This window comes from Anomalospiza imberbis, chromosome W (genome assembly GCF_031753505.1).
Source record: "Anomalospiza imberbis isolate Cuckoo-Finch-1a 21T00152 chromosome W, ASM3175350v1, whole genome shotgun sequence".
Taxonomy (NCBI): domain Eukaryota; kingdom Metazoa; phylum Chordata; class Aves; order Passeriformes; family Viduidae; genus Anomalospiza; species Anomalospiza imberbis.
This window is the reverse complement of record NC_089720.1, coordinates 792,169-813,996: the sequence shown is the minus strand read 5'-3', so window position 1 is coordinate 813,996 and position 21,828 is coordinate 792,169. Positions and strand designations below refer to the sequence as shown.

The window sequence follows — 21,828 nt, the reverse complement described above, 5'->3', positions numbered from 1 at the left end:
CATAGAGCATTTCAAAGGGGCTCAGCTTTGTTTTGGTTCTGGGCTTAGTTCGGAGTCGCAACAATGCTAGTGGGAGAGACTGGGGCCAAGGCAAATTAATTTCTTGCCCTAGTCTCACAATTTGTTGCTTAATCAAATGATTCATTTTTTCAACTTGGCCACTTGACTGGGAGCGATATGGTGTGTGAAGTTCCCAATCTATGCCCAGAAGCTGACTGACCTGTTGTACTATTTTAGAAATAAAATGAGGTCCCCTGTCTGAGGATATTGTGGCTGGAACTCCAAAGCGTGGTATTATTTCTTGTAACAGCACCTTTGTTACCTCCCGAGCTTTTGCAGTCCTGGTGGGGAAAGCCTCTGGCCATCCTGAAAAGGTATCTGTTAGTACCAACAAATATCGATACCCCCCTTTTCTTGGCAGTTCTGAAAAATCAATTTGCCACTGCTGACCAGGTCCATGGCCCTTTCCAATTTGGCCAAGTTTTGGTTTAGGGGTATTCTTAGGGTTAGTCTGGAGGCAAAGTTCACACTGCCTGGCTACCTGAGTGACAGTGGCATATAAGTTCCTAGCAATGATTTTTCCAGTCAAGTAGTTATGCAGGGCATCAATTCCCCAGTGTGTTTTCTGATGTCCCTCTTTTACTAATGACCATAATAAATGGGAGGGGATAACTAGTTTCTTTTCTGCTGTAACAGCCCATCCCTCTTGGTTATACGTTCCCTTTTCATCTTCAATTAGCTTTCTGTCCTTCTTATCATACACTGGCTTACCTTCTAGGGAGATTTGGCCATCAGGAATTAAGGGTCCCTCCACTGTTACCTCACCTTTTGCTGCTTCTTTTGCCTCTCTGTCCGCCAGCTCGTTTCCCTCCCCCAATTCTGAGTTTCCTTTTTGATGTGCTTTAATGTGCATGATTGCCACCTTTTCAGGCAGTTGGACTGCTTCCAATAGTTGTAGTATCTCTTGCGCATGTTTAATGTTCTTTCCCTGTGAGTTTAATAGTCCTCTTTCTCTCCAGATAGCCCCATGGGCATGCACCACTCCAAATGCATATCTTGAATCTGTATAAATGTTTATTCTTTTTCCCTTTGATAACTCTAATGCCTGAGTCAGGGAAATTATTTCTGCCTTCTGTGCGGAGGTACCTGCTGGTAATGGTCCTGATTCGATTAGATCCCTTGATGTGGTAACTGCATACCCAGCATGTCGCTTTCCATTAATGACGTAGCTGCTTCCATCAGTGAACCAGGTTTCCGCGTCATCCAGAGGGGTGTCCTTCAGGTCTGAGCGGCTGGAATAAGGGGCTTCGATGGTCTCCAGGCAATCGTGATGAATTGGTTCTCCTTGGTTCCTACTGAGAAAGGAAGCTGGGTTGACAATGTTAGTTACCACTATCTCAACATCATCTCGTTCTACCATGATAGCTTGGTATTTCAGAAATCGTTGTGGGGAGAGCCAGTGGCCACCCTTGGTTTCTAGGACTGAGGATACTGTATGAGACACTAGCACAGTCATCTTCTGGCCCAGGGTGAACTTACGGGCTTCCTGAATGTTCAGTACAACTGCGGCCACAGCTCTGAGGAAACCTGGCCATCCTTTCGCTGCTGCATCTAGCTGTTTAGAAAGGTAAGCAACTGCCCTTCTGTATGGGCCCAGGTCCTGTGCCACTATTCCCAGGGCAATTCCCTGTTTCTCATGAGAGAAGAGAAAGAATGGTTTACTCACGTCTGGAAGTCCTAGAGCTGGAGCTGACATGAGGGCCTTTTTCAGCTGACCAAAGGCCTGTGTGGTTTCTTTTGTCCACTGAAGGTCTCTGCTTCCATTTGCAATGAGTGAATACAGAGGTTTCACGAGCAATCAGTAGTTGTATATCCATAGTCTGCACCATCCTGTCATACCCAGGAATGTTCTCAGTTCCTTTATCGTCTGAGGTTTTGGGGTTTGGCATATTGATTCTATGCGTTCTTTCCCCAAAGTCCATTGTCCAGCACTGATTTCATACCCCAGGTAGATCACCTTCTGTTTCACCACCTGAGCCTTTTTCTTTGACACCCTATATCCCAGGAGCCCCAAAAAGTTTAAAAGGCTTACCGTCCAAGCTACGCACCCTTCTTCTGTGGGGGTGGCTATGAGGATGTCATCTACATACTGCAACATTTTGCCTTCTCCTGGTGGGGCTTCCCAGGATTCCAAATCCTTTGCGAGTTGTTCTCCAAACAGGGTGGGCGAGTTTTTGAAGCCTTGTGGTAAAACTGTCCATGTGAGCTGAGTTTCGCGTCCACTTTTGGGATTTTGCCATTCAAATGCAAAAATTTTCTGGCTGGTTTCATGGAGAGGGAGGCAAAAGAAAGCATCCTTCAAATCTAAAACAGTGAACCAAGTTAGTTCTGGTGTTAAACATGTCAACAAGGTGTAGGGGTTGGCTACCACAGGGTAGAGATCCTCAGTGATCTTGTTAACAGCCCGTAAATCCTGCACGATCCGGTATGTCCCATCAGGTTTGCGGACAGGCAGGATAGGAGTGTTAAAATTGGACGGGCATTCTTTCAATAACCCCAGCTGTAAGAAATTTTCAATTATCGGGCTAATTCCTTCTCTATCTTCTCTCCTCAAGGGATACTGCTTCATTCTAACTGGTTGTTTTCCTTCCTTGAGCCTGATTTGTATTGGTGGTGCATTTTTTGCCCTCCCTGGTACGTTGGAGGCCCATACTCCCGGGAAGACTTGATTCAGAATCTCTTCACTAATTTCTTCTTTAGCCTTAATGGTTGTCAGTATTAAGCTCAGCACTTCTACATATTTTTGTTCATTCACCTCCAGAATAACTTCCCCATTTGTAAATGAAATAGTTGCCTCCAGTTTCTCCAATAAGTCTCTCCCTAGGAGAGATTCTGGGGAATTGGGCATGTATAAGAATTTATGGATGCCCCACTGTTTTCCATATTTGTATTTGAGTGGCTTGCAAAAATATGCTATCTCAGGTTGGCCAGTTGCTCCCCTGACCCTGACATAATCATTCCCTACTGGCACCAGAGCTTTGTTTAAAACTGAAAATGTTGCTCCTGTATCCACCATGAATTCCACCTCTTTCCCTTCCTCCCCCAGTTTCATTTTTATAACCAGCGGATCTCCTGGGGTAAGGTCCCCCGGTCCCCTTCAATTACTTTCTGTGTGAGCAACCACCACCTCCCTTCCCCGGTTCCCTTTCCCATTTCCCTTTCGTTCAGGGCACTCGTTTTTCCAGTGTCCAAGTCTTTTGCAATTTGCACACTGATTTTTACCCAACCAGGGTGGTCCTTGCCTAGGTGGTCTTTGTCTCTGCCCTCCTTTATTTTCTTCTTTTACTACAGCCATTAATTTTCTCATTCCTTGCCTATATCCTTCTTCTCGATTGCTGAAAACCCTCCATGCCTCTCCTAGCAAGACCTCCAACTTCCTTTCCTCTCCCCTCCTGGAGTATCTGAAGTTTCCTCCTGATATCTTGACTAGATTGCCCTAAAAATAAACTTGCTAGCTGCTGTATCCCTATCTCTGATTCAGGATCTAATGATGTATAACTACGCATTGTGTCTCTCAAGCGATCCAAAAACTCAGAAGGACTTTCAGAGGGATTCTGTTTAATTGCATATAAAGCTGACCAATTTATAGTCTTGGGGATGGCCTGCTCCACCCCCTTTGCTATCCATTCTTGGTAGTGACGTAACTTTTTTATTTGCTCCTCATCATTTAGGTCACATTTTGGGTCTTGGAGGGGAAAGAAGTTCTTAACATCCACTTCTTTTGCTTTGCAAAAGCCTTCTGCCAAGTCTCCTGCTGCTTTTAAAACTAGCTGTCTTTCTGTGTCTGTCAATGCATCCAACAATAACTGAATATCTGACCAGTCTGGGTTATGCTGCTTAATCATGTATCTTAACCTTTTAGCTGTTCCTATTGGGTCACTTCTATAGTTTTTGGCAACTCTTTCCCAACCTTCTAAATCAATTGTAGAGAAGGGGACTTTTATCAACACCCTTTCCTTCTCAGGTCCTATTGCTTCCCTTAAAGGGGCTTGTATGATTTCCTTTGTTTGTTTTCTAGTCCGAGATGCTATGGGACTGCCTGCACTCTCATCACTATCACTCTCAGGCAATGGTGGATACGATATAGTCTGTAACTCAGAGGTGGGTGGGGGAGCAGACGGTCCAGCCTGTCTCTCCTCCAAGGGGGCTGAACCTGTTCCTCCCCTTAGTCCCCTTTGCTCCTCAGGGGGTGACACAAATAAATCCAACAACTCCTGCTTTTGTGTTTCTGCTTGATAGACCTTATCACGATGTGTGCAACGCTGGTTTATTGAGCAGGTGCTACAACATCGTTTAGGCTGCTTCCTATTAGCTTTGCCTTCCCTTTCTAGGGCTAATACCAGGGGGTCAGAAGGGGCCCTGATCCCACAATCCCTCTGCCATTCAGGGTGATTTCGGAGGGAGAAAAACATATCTGCATATGAAACTTCAGTCCACTTACCCTCACGTCTAAGAAATAGCATTAGTTCCAATAAGGTATCATAATCTAGGCTCCCAGTCGGGGGCCATCTGGCTCCGTTTTCCAGACGATACAAAGGCCACCACTGGCTACAGTATTTTACCAGGGTGCGTTTGGACTCGACACCCCCCGAGCCTGCAATCTTCTTCCAATTAGCTAAAATGCAGCCCAGAGGGCTTGCCTTGGGAATTTCTCTGCTCTCTCCCAATCCCATTATTTTCTTATCTTATGGCTTTTATCCAGATCTTTCTCACACTCTTACACAGTCTTTTCCTAATCCCTTTCTCCTAGCTCCAGATCTCTGGAATTAAATAGATCCTAAAAAAAAAACAAAACACCCTTTAAAATTTCTAGCTCTGGATTCTCCTGACTCTGCAGCTTATACTGAGCAGAGTAACTGTGTCTCATACATGACGGGCAATACCACCACTCCCTGCAGGTCCTGCACTCAACCAGCTCCCACTCTAGATATTGCCCTTGTCAAAACAGAGGGTCCTAAGGTTCAAATCCAAAACCACTGGGGGAAAAGGATCCCCTCCAGCTGTCCTGCCACGGCTAGTAAAGTACACTAAACAAACCCTAAAAACAATACTCACAGCAAAAACATCAAACAAATAGCAGTAGCTGAGAACAACATTTATCAGAGCAGGCCTCACAACGAAATACTTTACACAAAATACTCACAACAAAACCTTAGACCGCATTAAGCAAACCTAATACAGCAAAAGCAGCAAAACAAACAGCATCAATAGTGCTTCAAACAAAATGCAATATCCAAAAACGACGCAAGGAGTTCAAAGAGTCCACACTAAGTTGCCACAATTATAACTTTTGACACAAGCATCAGAAATATGCCACAGTTCCCCAAACACGAGTTACTTCACACAAAACCTTTAAAACTCACACATACGCCCAGACAGCAACAAAACTCACACACACATCAGTGCAAAATTCACACACATAAACAGACAGAACTCACACACACCTGGACAGTGCAAAACCCATACACACATAGCAGACAAAACTCACACCTAGATGGACAAAACTCACACACACACACCACACACCCAGACAGCAACCATACACCAAGGATTCAGTGAATCCTCCCCCGCTGCCTTTCCGTCGGTCAGCGGCCCTTACCGATAGCTGCCCTTTCAGCTACCGGTTACTTGCAAGTCCAAACCAAACCAAGACCATGCTCTGTGCGGTCAGACGTCTCTGATCGGCTTACCAGCGGTCACTACGGGCCCCCCCCCTTTTTAAAAGATACATACCGTTTCTCCGCTGGTTAGGAGGTCGTTCTCTGCCCCCGCTGTAAGCGACAAGAGAAGCGGAGTTCCTCCAGAGAAATCCTGGCGTGCGCCCTGGGAAGTCCGCCCCCGAGCCGGTCCCACGGCTGGCAGAGAAGTCCCTTCGTGGTCGCCAATTGACACACGGAGCCAGACTCTAAAACTCAAAGACAGAGTGAGTTTTAAAGTAGGTATGTTTATTTGGCCGGACGCATGTGGGACATTTCCCCAAATATATGCGTGCCCCTTGCTTACACACGTGTTCTTTTATCCCCTGGAGTATTACATATGCATTAAGTTTCCTCATGGGTCATTTCCTGGCTCCCCTCCCTCTCCGCTCTCTATGCTAATCAGCTTGTCTGTCCTCTGTGCCTGCGCAGCTGTCTCTGGTGGTCGTCCCAGGCTTCGGGGGTCGTAAAAGGGATGAAGTAAGAATGGTCTTCTTCAGGCTGACTTTTCGACCCCACTGCTTTGCACATGCCCATTGATTCCTTGGCCACGGTCCAAGCCAGGGGTCAGGATCCATCTGTTTCCAGAACATAAGGGGCCCCATTTTTCAGTTGTCTTTACACCCTGTATCCTGTTTTTCATATACACTCTTCCTCCTTATCAGGTCTCTCTTTGCTGCTCTGCACGTAGTCTCTTCCTTTCCCATAGGCCAGGATACGGTATATTCTCACGTAACCTAAGGATGTGGCCCTAAGCAATATCCATTATTTTATATGCCTATTACTATTCATTACCTTCTAATTTCTATGATTAATATCTTCTAGTTCTAACCCCATGTTTCACCACCCCCCATGGGACCAGAGATCTTGCTTTTTCTCTGTCCCATCTTCCGGAGTGTCTTCACACACACATCTCAATGCTTCCCCCAATTCGTAGCCCAGCCCGTCGCCGGGTATGGGAATCGCACTACTATGAGGTCCACACTCGCCTCGTCTCAAAAAGACGTCTCACTCGTCACACTCCAGGATCCCAACCCCGACCGAGCGGTCCCCTGCTTCTTTTAAGCAGGGGCCTCGGAAGTCCCGAGGGACTGCCGAGATATACTTACACAATCCTGTGTCTTCGTCCGGAATTTCGTGCACAAAGATTAAGGGGTTGCCGGCTATTCTTTGCTTGCCATTGAATTTGGGTTCGCCGGTAAGGGTTTCAGAGGAAAAATTCCTACGCGGGGCTCGTTGCTAAAGCAGCAGCGAGGGCGCCTCCCCTTAAGGAGTTTCCAGCAGATGGCCCTTATCCGAGTCACGGCACCAAAATTGTTATAAGTTAAAGTAAATAATTTGTCTGATCCTTTAGGGATTGATAAAAATAATTTTATTGATTACAGCAAGCAATAACAAGCAAACAGCGCTGGGTGCAGCCGGGGAGTCAGTACTCCGCCAAGGCTCACACCACTTCTCTTTTCCCACGGTCCTTTATTCTCCCCCTTTTTCCGCATTTGTGGCTTTTCCGGGAGTACTCTGCGCGTGCGCCTCCAGTTGCTAGGGGGTCGCCTTCTGCTCTCTGATGGTCGTCTGGATGAAGGCTCTCCTCCTCTTCCTCGTTGGGGGTTTATGACCCTGTAACAATCTTTCCATGTATGGTTACACACCTCCCGACCCTAGCTGTACAATCAACTTAAGGAGTCAGCATATCCTCGGGTTTCCTGTTATTCACAAAAAAACCTCTTCCTTTGCCTGAGTTCCTGTTTAGTGATGAACAAAGAGACTTCTCTTATCTATTACAGTAGGACTCTTTAAATATTTTTTTCTGAACATGAGCCACCTTAAACAGTTTTCTCAATAATCACTTCAAAACAACTCGAGTTAGATATCAAGAGAAAGGAGTGCTCTGCCTCCAGCTAGGGGATGCTTTCCTCATGGACGCAAGTGTTCTTTGTGCAGCTGCATGCCAAGCCTTCCTAAATATGCCCTAATGCCAACTGTAACTGCATAGGAAGACTAAGAAATGCATAATGTGCTTGTTAGGGGCCTCTCATTTTAGACAGGAAAAACCTGAAACAAACAAACAAAAAAAAAATCCCCGCACTGCTCTAAACAGTAACGTGGGGCTTAGGCCAGGTTCCCTGCTATACTGGGTGGGTCATGGGCGCCCCTCAGGCCGGGCCGCGCCCTACCCCCTCACATAGGAGCTGCAAGCGGGCACCAGGAGCGGCACCGGCCCCAGCGCCCGTTCGCTGCTGCGGCGGGCAGGCGAGCTCCTACTGCCTCCGGCCCCTGCAGTATCCAGCGCAGCTAGGAAACCGCTTGGGTTCCGCCATGCCCTCCAAGTGGCCCTTCCTGCCGCTATGTCCCGGCGGCGCTGTCCCCTCCCGGCTGTTGCTCCTCCTCCCCGCTCTGTCCCAGGGCGCAGGACTGACATCACGCCTAGGGTTTCCATCCAATTAGGGGAGGAGGAGGTTGAGCGGAGTGGTAGCGTGATGGCGGTGGTCGAGAGGACGTAGGAAATAGCGACGGAGCAACAGAGCACTTACCAGGGTTCTCCCTGCCCGGTTTGGGGCCCTAGTGTTCAAGCCGGTGGGGGCTGCAGGCGAGCCCACTGCGTGGGGCTGTAAAGAGCCGGCGGCCCAGACCTTGTGGTGGCCGCAGGAGCAGTCTTCGACCTTAGGTTGCAGCACAGACCTCTTTGTGGAGTGTAGCGCCGTCTCGGACCAGGGCAGACCTAGGAAAGTCGGGCCGAGTGCACACACGCAGGTAGGCAGAGGCCCGCCATGGCTCCTTTCTCTTTCCCTCGTCCGGAGTTGTGCGGTGATTACCGCTTTCAAAGATGGATGGAGAGGCGACTGGCCTGAGAAGGAGTTGGATGCCTAGCGTGCCGCTGGGCTCCTGGAGCCGGTCGCTGTTTTCCTAAGAGGGAGGGAGCGAGCTGTGCGAACTGAGGTGGGCAGTCGGGGTTGAGCCTCTTTTTGCTGAGTCCAGCGGGATCTGTGACGAACTGGCTGGGAGGCCTTCGCTCTTCTCTGGCCATGGGGGGGGGGCGCTGGGAGAAGCGAGCTCAGAGGACAGCGGCCGCCTTGCTAATACTTCCCGGGAGCCTTGACCAGGAGCAGCGCCTGTGTAGGTCGCGCTACCAGCAGAGGGCCATTTTTGGGGGCGGGAGGTGAACTCGCGAGAGGTAGGGAAGAAGCCCTGGCCTGGACTCTCCTCGGGAGCTGTCAGTCACGGGAGGCCGCGACAGCGGGGTGCGGGTGGTCGGGGAGGATCGTCGCAGAGCAGGGAGTGGCCGACAAGGAGAGTTTCATGACCACTAAAGATCTTTCCTGGGGCCCAGGGAGTACCGGTCCCAGAGGAGACAGTGTTTGTACTCTGGGCGTGGGAGGGCAGCCAGCGCGGATCTTGGCCTCGTTGGGCAGCCAACGGCCTATCTGCGAGGAACCACCAAGTTGCCTAGCTCGCCGCCGCGGAGGCCCCAGCCTAGCTTCGCGGCCTCTCTGGGGTTACAAGGCTCATTCCTATCACTTTTTTCCGTCACCGCTTTTGTTTGCTGTCTGGAGTGGCCCTGGTGTCTGAGATAGTCCTTGAGCACAGGGCTTTTACCATCCCGGTACGACGCGGCCTCTACCTCCATCATGAGTTGGAGCTTGGGCTGTATTAGAGAGCACCTCAAGGCAGGCAACCTGCAGGCGGGCCCCTAATCACTTTCACACCACTACATCTGTGAGAGGTGCTGCTCTTTAGCTTATTACCAGTGAGTTTATACTTGCATTCCATTTAATGTGAACCTAAACTTTTTCTAGGTGCATCTGACACGGTAGAGATCTGATCTGAAGATGTTTGAAATAGTGATCACTCCATCTGTGGCATCTTGTTAGCTTGATGTAGCTGAGCCATTTTTTAAAAATGGGACAGTCTATTTTCTTGACTCTACTCCCAACAGAATGTAAACTTTGCATCTAGAACTGCTTATGATGTGTGTTTTGTGCATAAAATGATTTTGCTAATCATATCTTAGAGCATTAATAGTTATAATTTATGTGTTTGGGGAGGCTGTTTTCCTTTAAAAGTAAGATCGGGTTGTTCTTAAGACAGGACTATGGCATACCAAAAGCTATTTTTCAGTTAAAAAGAAGATGCCAGATGTGATAGATACTCCCTTTTGGTGGTGTTATTACAGGATAAGTTATTTTCAGTATCTTTCAGTTGCAACCATCAAATATTTCAAATTATGTCAACATTTTTCTTTACTACTTTAGGCAATTTTGGAAAAATCTTGCAGAGTCATCTGGAAAACAGAGTAGCAAGAAGTAATTTCTTGGCATCTGCCGTCTAACCTGAGTGGACTTCTATTTATCTTTTAAACTTCTTAATATTTACAATGAATGGGCACAGTGATGAAGATGTAAGAAACAGTAGTGGAGAGTCAAGGTAAGCACTTTCAGTCCTTGGTTACATATTCTCCTGTATTTTGTTTTTTAGAACTGGTTTACATTTTAACTTTGTGCTAAAGCTTCCTGGTGAGCAAGTGGACTGACTATGCATTTTTACAGATGCTTAATCTGCTTGTTAAAATCAGATAGTTTAATTTAATGACTGTAACAATTGTGTATATACCTTACATAATACAGTTTTAATTCTATTTAAGCTCTATCAGCATTACTCTTTTTCCTCAAAAGTTGTCTGAAATGTCAAAAGCTGAAACAGATTAGATTGAAATGATAATGTAAAACTCATGTCTATCTATAGAGGGCATGGCATGCATGCATAATACGTGCTGTATAAACCCTAAACTATGCTGTCTCTAAAGTTGGAACAGTGGACTGTTAATTCCAGTGAAGCTTCCTTTTTTTTTTTTAATTGAGTTGTCAAAGCATTGTAATGGAAAGTGTTAACTTCATGTTTGTTTTCCAAAGTGAAAGTACAGTTTTCCCAGCTCTTATCTTAATTAAAAAAAAAAAAATCCACTCCTCTAATGTCGATGCTGATGTTCTAGGATGTGTAAAGGGTTCACTTGGTTGGAAAAGCCTGGTTAGAACTTTCCTGCTGCAAGATAAGGATAACAGTGAACTTGTAGGGGTGGAATTGAATTCTTGTTCAACTTAGAAGTGTTCTAGAATAAGTATCTACTGCACTAGGAAGTTAACATTTCTAAAACTGGGAATATGATGAATGCTTCAGATTTAAGAAGGCAAGGTAAACTTACCAATAGAAGCTGTTGTGATCATGCTGTCAGTCTACCCATCTGTCTTGTCTGTCTCCTCTTTCTGATCACAGCCTGTTGAACCTGTTAGTTAATTTCATGAATTAGAGGTCATAAAGAAAACTGAGTTCTGTGGGCTTTATGAAAACAGCCAGTTGGGTAAAGGGGGTAGATCTAAATTATTGCCCCAAGTGAAAAAAATCCAAGAACATAATGGCCAGCTGATCATTCAGCACATGCTGGCCATTAAGCTTGCATGTAGCATAGTGTGAGTAATGGGGTGGGAAGAAGGGGGAAGAGAGAAGTGTTTAGGTGATATTAGGTGTAAATTTGTAGGAAACCTATGAACAGTAAAACTAAAGAAACTTAAAAAAATAGACAAAAGTTGTTCATGTCAAGCTTTGATGTTATACCTAGAAATATTCTAGAAAGTCAGTAAACTTTGAATCTTGTGAATAATTTGTAAACTTTCCTTGTTGTGATTTCTACTTCTAGTAAAGATGGTACTTGTTTAGTTAGTAAACAGATTTTGGGTTTCTTCTAGTAAGTGGCAAAAATATTCCTAATTACTTACATTTAAAAAGAAACCAAAAAACCAGAACCAAACCAAACAACCCCCCCCCCCACCCAAACCCAACAATAACCTTTCTCAGTTGAGTAGAGGAACATGAATAAAATAAAAGTGTGACCAAAGCTAGACTTTTGAAATTTTAGAGAGTTATAACTAATTACATCAAATAAACATTAACTTACTGAGGACCCTGACATCATTAACCCTGATGACTTTATATTTAAGAAGTTTTTCCTACTTTAAATGAGCCACTTAGCTAAAGATAATGTTTGAATAATACTGTATATCAAACTATGACCACTTGTAAATACCAGTATAACAAAGTTACTCAAAAGCTGTAGCAATTATCAGAAGACTAAACCAACTAAATATCAAAAAAGTATTCAGACAACTTTATTATAAGCAAATATCAGGAAGATGCAGATTACTTAAAACATGATAGTTGCCTCTGAAGTAAGACTTTGTTATGCATCTTAAATTTGCTGCTGAACACAATTTAATGCTATAAAAAAGTTTTAAAATGTTAAATGTTTTTTCCCCTTAGGCTTGTATCAGTCAGTAACCCTGTAGCCTAATTCACAGACAGATCTTGGAAAACCTATTTGTGTGCTTGCCATTTGCTATCAAGAAACTCTTGAACAGACCTTACTTCTCTGTAGGTAAAAAAAGAGTGTGCTCAGTAGAGCTTATATGGAAAGTAGCTGGCTGGGGTGCAATTGTACTTCCTTTTTCCAGTAAGCAGGAAGTGGCTTCTTGCACCAAGGTCCCTTACCATTGTTTATGTTCTTGAAAGCTGATGTTAGTGCAAGACACTAATTTCTGTGGATTGAATTTGCTTTGTTGATTCATAGTCTGTGGACCATAAAAGATGGTTAAGTAAAGCCAGCTCTTTGTCAGCAAGCTTGAATTTGCTGTATAAACTCGTACCTTCCACAGAAGATTAAAAAGATAAGTTGGAAGCCACTATTTTAAGTTCCTGCTTTCAAGAAACCTAATTGGGAGTTAAAACCAAATATTCTACAAGCATAATTAGGGAAGTATTTTGACCTACTGGTTTATTTTTGGCAGAAGTATGTAATACAAATTAGAAAAAAAAAAAAGGAAAAGGTGCATATGTATAGATAGAGTTCTATTGGGTTTATGTGGTGAGGTTTTAGTAGTGAGGAGACTGCAGAAGAAGCTTTCCTCAGAAGAGACATGGGGCTTCTGCTGTGCTGGACAAAGCCAGTTCCAACTGGCTCCAAAATAGATTTGCCACTGGCCAAACATGAGCCAAGCAGTGAAGCTGGGGCACCTCTGTGATAACATATAAGAAAGGCTGTGCAGCAGTGTATGTATGTGAGCAGGGAGGGAGTTATGAGTAAGAAAAATGCAAGAGAAACAGCTCTGCAGACACTTAGGTCAGTGAAGGAGGGGTGGGAGGTATTCCATGTGTCAGAGCAGAGATTTCCTTACAGGCTGTGGAGAAGACCACTCCAGAGCAGATAACCATTCTGTAGCTCATGGAGGGCCTCATGACAGAGCAGGTGGATGTGCCCTGGAGGAAGCTGCAGCCTCTAGAGAGCACACCTTTGGAGAGGAGGAAGTTTTCTGTAGTGAACTGCAGCCCCTGGGGGGACCCACACTGGAGCAGTCCATTCCCGAAGGACTGTACCCCATGGAGAGGACACATGCTGGAGCAGTTAGTGAAGGACTATCCTGTGGGAGATATCTTATGTTGGAGCAGGGGAAAAAGTGTGAAGAGGAAGGAGTGGCAGATAAGCTCTTAAGAACTGACTGCAACCTCCCATTCCACAAGGGGGTTGGAACTAGAAGATCTCTAAGGTCCCTCCCAACCAAAATCATTCTATGATTCTCTCCCCACCGCTGAAGTGGGGGGGAAGAGGTAGAAAGGTGGAAATGAAGGAGTGAAAGTGAGCCTGGAAAGAAGGGGGTTGAGGGAGGAAGGTGTTTTAGTTTTGTCTTTGTGTCTCAGCATCCTACTTTATTTTTAATTGGCAAGAAATGAATTTGAGTTGTCAGTCTAAGTCAGGGAAAAGGAAAAGAGTTCGTGTTTCAGAATAGATGAGGACAGGAAATAACACTTCTTGGTAGCCTAAACGTAATACTCTTTGTTCCCTTTGCTTTATATTAGTGGTGATGAATAAGATTAATGTCTTTCACACATATAAATCAGATTGAGTAGTTCTGTTTTTTTTTTTAATATAACAAAAGCTCACTTGAATTGTATTTGGCTAAATAAACTTACTTACAAACTTTCAGTTTTAAGAGCTTGGCATTTATTGTCTGTTCCTTCTATTCATTCTGGAAGGGGCTCTTCAAATACATGACCTTCCTTGGACTTCTTGTTTATTAGGATAGGGTGGACTGTCATCTCAGATGCTTTTCAAAGACCTTGCAGGAATTAATCTTTTCTGGTTTTAATGGGTTAAACTTTTATTTTGCTCAAAATAATACTGTTTCCTGTTGGTTTTTAATTGGGAGATTGTTAAGGCAGTTTAATGTAATGAATGCCTTCTAAATCAGCAGTGATAAATTATCCTCTCTTTGGTCCTTTATCAACATAGACCTTATACAGGGGTCTAAATGCTCTAACAGTGCTTTTGCAGCATGGCTTGTATAACTGTCTGTCATGAAGTTTCTCTTCCTAGTGCCTTGTATAAATTAGCTGACTTTTCCTAGTTGTGTGTTCTGATCGGGGGGCCTTTTTTTAAGAGGTAAGCTAGTAAAGCTAAACCTAAGACTACTGAAAAGAGCTAGTGACTCTGTGACAGAACATTTGTTTTTAATGTTTGCCAGTGATGTTTTTCTTTAAGTCTGTCTCTCCTGTCATCTCCCCAAAGCATACTCCGATTTTATTCCATAGACATTTGTCACAAATGAGTGTGTTAGGTCACTCAAAGAATCACTGGCAACGATATCTGGTTTAATATAAAAGCAAAAGCACAACAAAGTTCATTGTCAAGGTTGACTCTACTACTTACGAGATGGTTAAAGTACACTGAGAAAAATAGGACTAAAATCTAAAATAAATCAATCTAAAACTAAAATCAACAAAAATTATGTATGTGGAAGTTGGGTAAGGATAAAAAGTGTCGGAATCTGTTATATTTAAATGATCCCGAGATATTAGAAAGTCTCTGTCTTTCAGCCCCGCTGCCAAAGAAGGAGTCGTAATTCGTCTGTGCTGGTTTTCAAGGTTGTTTATTCTTTCTTATCTAAAATATTTTCTCTCTGACCTGCAGCAGGTCTGTCTCTCAGGACAGTGTGCGGGGCTCTGCCCCTCAGTGGGCTGTTACAATCATTATATACTAGAAACTACGTGTGCTATATTTACAATAATGTGCCAATATCTATCACCCATGTTGAACAGTTTGTCCCCAGCCTAAACCAATAGAAAAATGCCAACACCACAGTGAAACATGGAGGGCATGAAGAAGAAGAAAAAGGACAAAGCATGCCCAATTTTCCTCCATCTTGCCCCCTTTGAACCCCTTATCTAGAATCCTAAAATTCTACTTTTGCACCCGTGCCACACTAATTACTACTTATATCAAACACTCAGAGCTTTTAATTCATCCTGTAAGATTGAAAACTCTTTTCCATGGACAGAGATCAGAGACAGTGTCTCTCGGGGCTCTGTACAGGGGGGTTCCTGACCCCCTGCCAGGGTCCCTGACCTTCCAGGGCAGCCACAGGGATGCCCTGGATTCCCACAAAAAAAGAATGATGGAAAGTCTCCCACTGAGTCACAAGGTTCAGAGTGGACCCCCTTGCTAAACTTAGCCCTGGACTTGACCAACAGTTTAGGCCTAAAGGTTTAACAGCACTTAAACTTAACAGCACCTAATTGATAGCCTAATTTAAACAAATTAACAAGAGACTATAGAACTTACTATAAGCACAACAGTAACTCACTTATAAGCCTAACTTACAAATCTAACGTGCTTAAGAATCTAGGAGAGCAGCATTCCTGGTACACTTGCCGTAGCATATTCACACTCGCATGCGCACAGACATAAAGAGTCTGTACAAGCTACCTGTGAAAAATTCCCCTTGAATTCAGTGAAGTACTCACTTTGGATGCACTTGCATCTTCTCAATGGGCAAAGGGTTGAGCCTTGAGGAGTGGGGGGTATCAGCCCAGGATCCATCATCATTTGGCAATTCTCCGAGTATGGCAAACTTGAGAGTTCACTGACTCTGAGATGCCCCACTCAGAGGGAGGTTGCTGGTCACAGCCCGCTGCGGTCCAAGAGAGCTCAAAGGGTCTCATTTTGGACTGGTGTTTAGAGGGCTGCAAGAGAGTGGGCTTTAGTCATAGTAATTTTCCATCCTGGCTGCAATTTGGGTCAGTAACTTTCTTTGAAAGTTTGATAACAAAAGTGTTATTCCATTTGGGTTGCAATTCAGGCAAGAAAAATAAGTTTCCAAGGCTGTTAAAAAACAGGACCTTATTAGACAGCACAGGTTCCTGGGAGCAGACAGTGTTTCTGATAAGCGCAAGAGGAGCTTAGTCCAGGTGCTGCTCATCAAGGCCTAACAAGCATTTCTCAGATCATAGTGCGGTCTGGGGGGAAGCACCACCACAATTGGGATTTGAAAAATTAGCAGGTGCAAGCAATTATTTCTTGGTACTCTCAGTAAGCTATCTTGATTTTCTTGTAAAATAGTTTGAAAATAAATATTGCTTTTGTGCATCTCTCTTAAATTGCTCTTAAATATAATGAGAATATCCAGAGACAGTATCAAACTTTGATACCAAGTCAGATTTCCCATATGCTGCTGCACAAATGCAACTATTTGACTCAAGGGCTAGGGATGTGAGAAGTTTATTTACCACATACCCTGGAAGATGCTCTCTGTAGACTTTACATTGGTTTGCCCACATACATAAAATGATAATTTTTCATGTAGAAGTCCCATCCTGAGAGCATGCTATTCACTCTTTAGTATATATTCCTGCAGGCCTACTACAGTAGGTTAGCACTGTCACTTAACTTCAGCATCATTGCAGTAATTTGTTTGCATAGTAGAGAAGTAGTCTCACTTCAATAGGATTGAAGAGGTCATTCTTGCTTTATCCATCACTTTTGCTTGTTTGTTTTTTTTTTTTTTTTCATGGTCCCCTGATGGTCCTGTAACTGTTTTGTACAGTCTCATGCATTCCTGTCTTTGTTTAGTGTTGTTGGTTTTGGGTTTGGTTGTTGTTTTGTTTGTGGCTTTTTTCTAATTGAACAAAGTACAGCGTATGTAATGTATGGTTTCTTATTTCAAGAATATATTTTATCAAATAATGCTGTTTCAATTTTAATGGGCTTTATATCTATAATGTAAAAAAAATTGTTTGAAGCACGGAGAAGGAAGGCTTATATGACATGTTTGAAAGAGGGACTTACAAATGCAGGAATTCTGTTTTGGCTAACAGAATTAAGTATTTAAAAGAGCAGAAACGCTCTTCAACAGCAAATACTGAATATTCCCTTTCTGTATACATGATATTAACAGCATCTTTATTCTGTAGCTTAATTTGCCTTGCCCTATTGTTTTAGATCTAGAGTTTATAATTTCTGTTGATGTTTGGTCTCTTGGAAGCACATTGACCAATGAAGAAGGAGGGGAAGCAAATTATACCACAGGATAGAGTTGGTTGGAAGAGGGCAGCAATGCAAGAGCAGAGTAAAGGGAAGACATAATATGAAAATTGGGATAGGGTAAATTGACAAACACAGGTGAATAGTAAATGAAAATTAAGTCTTGTACATTGTCTCTTTCTCTCATTATATGTAAGGTATGCATGTTTTTTCTACCAGTCCCTTAAGTATATTCAGAAAGGGTGAGGGAAAACCAGGAAGGTTCTAGTTTAAGCTTAAGTGTCTGAAGATTGCCTCCTACCTTCCAGTTTCAAGTAGGTTTTTTTGAAAGAGGGGGAAAAAAAGGCTGGTTGTATTGTACTCAAACTCTCTCTTTTAGGCTACTTCAGGTGTCTACAACAGGATCAGTGTGGTGTCCTCTTTCACCTTTTGCTGAACTGTTTCAAATAAAAGCATCTAAAGAAAAGGCACTGACCCTGGACTGTACAGGAAGAGAAGGGGGCAGTAGATGAAGAACTCTGCTTGTCTTTTTATGTAAGAGGAACTCTGAAGAGTAGAGGATCATAATTGCTGACTATATGAGATTATATTTATGTAACAGCACTGGGTAGCAGGTAATTATGACAGCATTCTGAGTCTTTGGTTGAAGAAATATTTTAGTTCTAATGTTCCTTGCATCCTAAAGGTAGAGATACAATGCCAGAATATCAGTAATTAGTAGTGCCAGTTCAAGGGATTAATCTTGTAAGAGGTCAGTGGTATTATTTTGTGATAATAGGCATTACTCATTGTGAGAAAAGTTAGACAAATTATGGACCTGTTGTGGTTTAACTCCAGCCGGCAACTAAGCACCACACAGCCGCTCACTCACTCTCCCCTGGTGGGATGGGGGAGAGAATCCGAAGAGTAAAAGTGAAAAAAACTCATGGGTTGTGATAAATGCAGTTTAATAGGGAAAGCAAAAGCCATGTGCACAAGCAAATCAAAACAAGGAATTCATTTACCACTTCCCATCAGCAGGCAGATGTTCATCCATCTCCAGGTAGTTGGTGTAGTTGGGGTCAGCTGTCCCGACTGTGTCCCCTCCCAACTTCTTGTGCACTCCTAGCATCCTCCCTGGTGGGATGGTGTGAGAAGCAGAAAAGGCCTTGGCTGTGTGTAAGCACTGCTCAGCGATAACAACATCCCTTTGTTATCAATGCTGTTTACAGCACAAATCTAAATCATAGCCCCATACTAGCTACTATGAAGAAAATTAACTCTATCCCAGCCAAAACCAGCACATTCTCCACCCCTTATTCCATACCATTTATATCATGGTCAGGTCCCACGCTAGCCAATATATCCTCATTAACCACCACCCCCCTTTCCATCCTTTGATACAATACACCTATCATTCCCTTAGTCTATGGACCACCCCTGCAAAATGTCCACAAATGTCCACTGAGTTAATTTAGTCCATGACTTTGGGCTCCATCTGCTATAGTGGTCACTCAGGACAGAAATGCTGTGTTGGGTGCAGCTACTGGGCACCAAGGTCAGTTCAGTTTGGGTCACTGCTGCACTGCAACTGCTTCTTGTAGGACTTCTCTTCCACTGGTTCAGGTGATTCCTGCTATAGTAATTCCTATAACAGGCAACTCAAATCATTGGTTGCAACATTTTAAAGGTATTTCCGCTACAATCTCCACCACTGGTCCCTTTGGACCAGTTTCTAGGGTTTAATATTGCAATGAACTCCTCCCCTTGCCCCTGTTCTGGCTTGGACTTATCCACGAACTGCAGTCCCTTAAGGGTGTACTTGTTCCAACAAAGCCTTACCCATGGCTGCAGGTCCTCCAGGGGTGTACCTGCTCTTTTGTGAGCTCATCCATGGCTACATGCTTTGAGGTGCTCCAGAGAGCAATCATACTACCTGGCAGAAAGCTATGGCCTCTCTAAACTCTGCACCCACTGTGACTGACACAGCTGCCCAGAGCTCCGGTGGGAACATGTATCAGGCTGCAGGGTGTGCCCTGCTCTTATGCTAGTACTGGGAATCAGTAGTGAGCACACCTGTGGGAGGTGAGCCCAGGTAAAGGAACTCCTCTACTTAGTGGCAGAGCTCTGGCAGGAAGTGAATAGGTTGAGGAGTATCAGGGAGTGTGAGAGAGAGAGAGAGAGAGAGATTACTGGAATTGCACCCTACCTTCCCTGGGACAGGCCTGACAGGTAGACAGGGTGCATGATATGGAGGATTCCCTATCCTCTCTCCTTCCAGCTGAACATGGTGACATAAGGAATAGGGGCCAATGGAGGCAAGTGCCTGCCCGGCGCAGCAAGTGCATCTCCTCTGTGACTGCCCCACCTTCCCAAGTGCCATTGCATAATAGATACGAGGCTCTGCAAGTGGAGCCGCGTGATAATGAGGACAATAGTTCATCTAGCATGGAGGTGTTGCTGAGGTTAAGTCAGCCTATGCCCTGCATCAAAACTGCTTCCATAAAGAAAAGTAAACAGGTTGTTGTCGTAGGAGACTCCCTTATGAAGGGAACAGAAGGCTCCATATGCAGACCAGACCCACTTCTTAGGGAAGTCTGCTGCCTCCCTGGGACTCAGGTTAAAGATGTGAAGAGAAAGCTTCCTACCCTGGTATGGCCCTCAAATTATCACCCATTATTAAGTTTTCAGGTAGGCAGCGATGAAGTTGCAACAGGAAGTCTGAGGGCAATCAAGAGAGACTTCAGGGCCTTGGGACAACTGGTTAAGGGATCAGGAGCAGAAGTAATATTTTTCTCTATCCTTCCAGTCACAGGGAATGATGAGGGAAGAAACAGGAAGAGCCAGCAGATCAGTACCTGGCTCCAAGCCTGGTGTCACTGGCAGAACTTTGGGTTCTTTGATCACGGGTCGGTCTATGTGACACTAGGCCTGTGGGCAACAGATGGGGTATACCTGTGTCAAAGGGGAAAAAAGATCTTTGCCTAGGAGTTAGCAAGGCTCATTGAAAGAGCTTTAAACTAGATTGCAGGGGAGAAAAAGAGAAACCCAGGCTCACTAGAGATAAGTCTGGAGGCAGCATGCCAGTGTTTAAGAAACTAGTGAAGTCCTTTGTTCTGCAGTCTTAGTGGAGGTAGGGGATGGAGATCCATGTGGCAGCAAAGACACGAGGGTTATTGATGTGTTATAAACTACAGGTGCGCCTGAGAATAGCCAACTGAGGTGCATCTACACCAATGCACACAGCATGAGCAACAAACAGGAGAAACTGGAAGCCGTTGTGCAGCAGGAAAACTATGACATAGCTGCCATCACGGACACATGATGGGATGACTTGCACAGCTGGAGTGCTGCAATGAATGGCTATAAATACTTCAGAAGGAACAGGCAAGGAAGGTGGGGTAGCCCTGTATATTAGGGAGTGTTTTGATTGTCTAGAGCTTAATGATGGCACTGATAGGGTTGAGCATTTAAGTGTCAGTATTAAGGGGAAAGGCCAACAAGGCAGATCTGATGGGAGTTTGTTATGGAATGAAGAGGCAGATGAAATATGCTATAAACAGCTGGAAGAAGTCTGAGAATCACTAGCCCTTGTTCTCATGTGGGATTTCAACTTACCAGATGTCTGCTGGAAATACAATACAGCAAAGAGGAAACAGTCTAGGGGAGGTTCCTGGAGTGTGTGGAAGAGAACCTCCTGACACAGTTGGTGAGTGAGCCAATTAGGGAAGGCTGGACCTCTTGTATGTGAACAGAGAAGAACTGGTGGGCAATGTTATGGTTGGAGGCCGTCTTGGGCACGGCAGTCACAAAACGATAAGAGTTTTTGATTCTTGGAGAAGTAAGGATGGGGGTCAGCAGAACTACCACCTTGGAGTTGTGGAGGGCAGGCTTTGGCCTGTTTAGGGGCCTGATTGACAGAGTCTGTTGAGAGGCAGTCCTGAAGGACAAAGGAGTTCAGGAAGGACACACCCATGTGCTTTAAGAAGGAAATCTTAAAGGCTCAGGAGCAGGCCATTCCTATGTTCTGAAATATGAGCCAGTGGGGAAGAAGGCCAGACTGGCTGAACAGAGAGCTTTGACTGGAACTCAGAACAAAAATAGAGTTTAGGAACTTTGGAAGAAGGGGCAGGCAACTCAAGAGGACTACAAGGATGTTGTGAGGTAATGCACAGAGAAAATTAGAATGGCCAAAGCCCGACTAGAACTTAATCGGGATACTGCCGTAAAAAGCAATAAAAACGTTTTTACAAATACATCAGCAACAAAAGGAGGGCTAAGGAGAATCTCCATCTTTTATTGGATGCAGGGGGAAACATAGTGACAAAGGATGAGGAAAAGGCTGAGGTACTTAATGCCTTCTTTGCCTCAGTCATTAATAGTAAGACCAGTTGTTCTCCAGGTACTCAGCTGGGATGAGTAGCAGAATGAAGCCACCATAGTCCAAGGGGAAATGGTCAGTGACCTGCTACACTACTTGTCTATGGGGCCAGATGGGATCCACCCAAGGGTACTGAGGGAGCTGGCAGAAGAGCTTGCCAAGACACTTTTAACCATTTACCAGCAGTCCTGGCTATCTGGAGAGGTCCCAATTGACTGGAGGTTAGCAAATGTGATGCCCATCTGCAAGAAGGGCCAGAAGGAGGATCCAGGGAACTACAGGCCTGTCAGTCTTACCTTGCTGCTGGGGAAGGTTATAGAGCAGATCATCTTGAGTGCCATCATGTCAGATGC

The 21,828-nt window shown here is 44.5% G+C and overlaps 1 protein-coding gene across 8 annotated transcripts in view; it reads left to right on the top strand.

The window, feature by feature from the left end:
• Window positions 1–7,994: 7,994 nt before the first annotated feature.
• LOC137464305 (chromodomain-helicase-DNA-binding protein 1-like) overlaps window positions 7,995–21,828 on the top strand; it is a 105,440-nt gene continuing 91,606 nt past the window's right edge. For 2 of the 8 annotated variants that reach the window (XM_068175590.1, XM_068175583.1), the window contains exons 1-2: window positions 7,998–8,507; window positions 10,007–10,178. In XM_068175590.1, the coding sequence (XP_068031691.1) occupies window positions 10,129–10,178 (50 nt within the window). In that variant the 5' untranslated portion in view covers window positions 7,998–8,507; window positions 10,007–10,128. Of the gene's footprint in view, window positions 8,508–8,754; window positions 8,929–9,101; window positions 9,502–10,006; window positions 10,179–21,828 lie in introns of those variants that run through there. The other 6 variants (XM_068175591.1, XM_068175589.1, XM_068175588.1 and 3 more) reach the window with 6 other exon arrangements.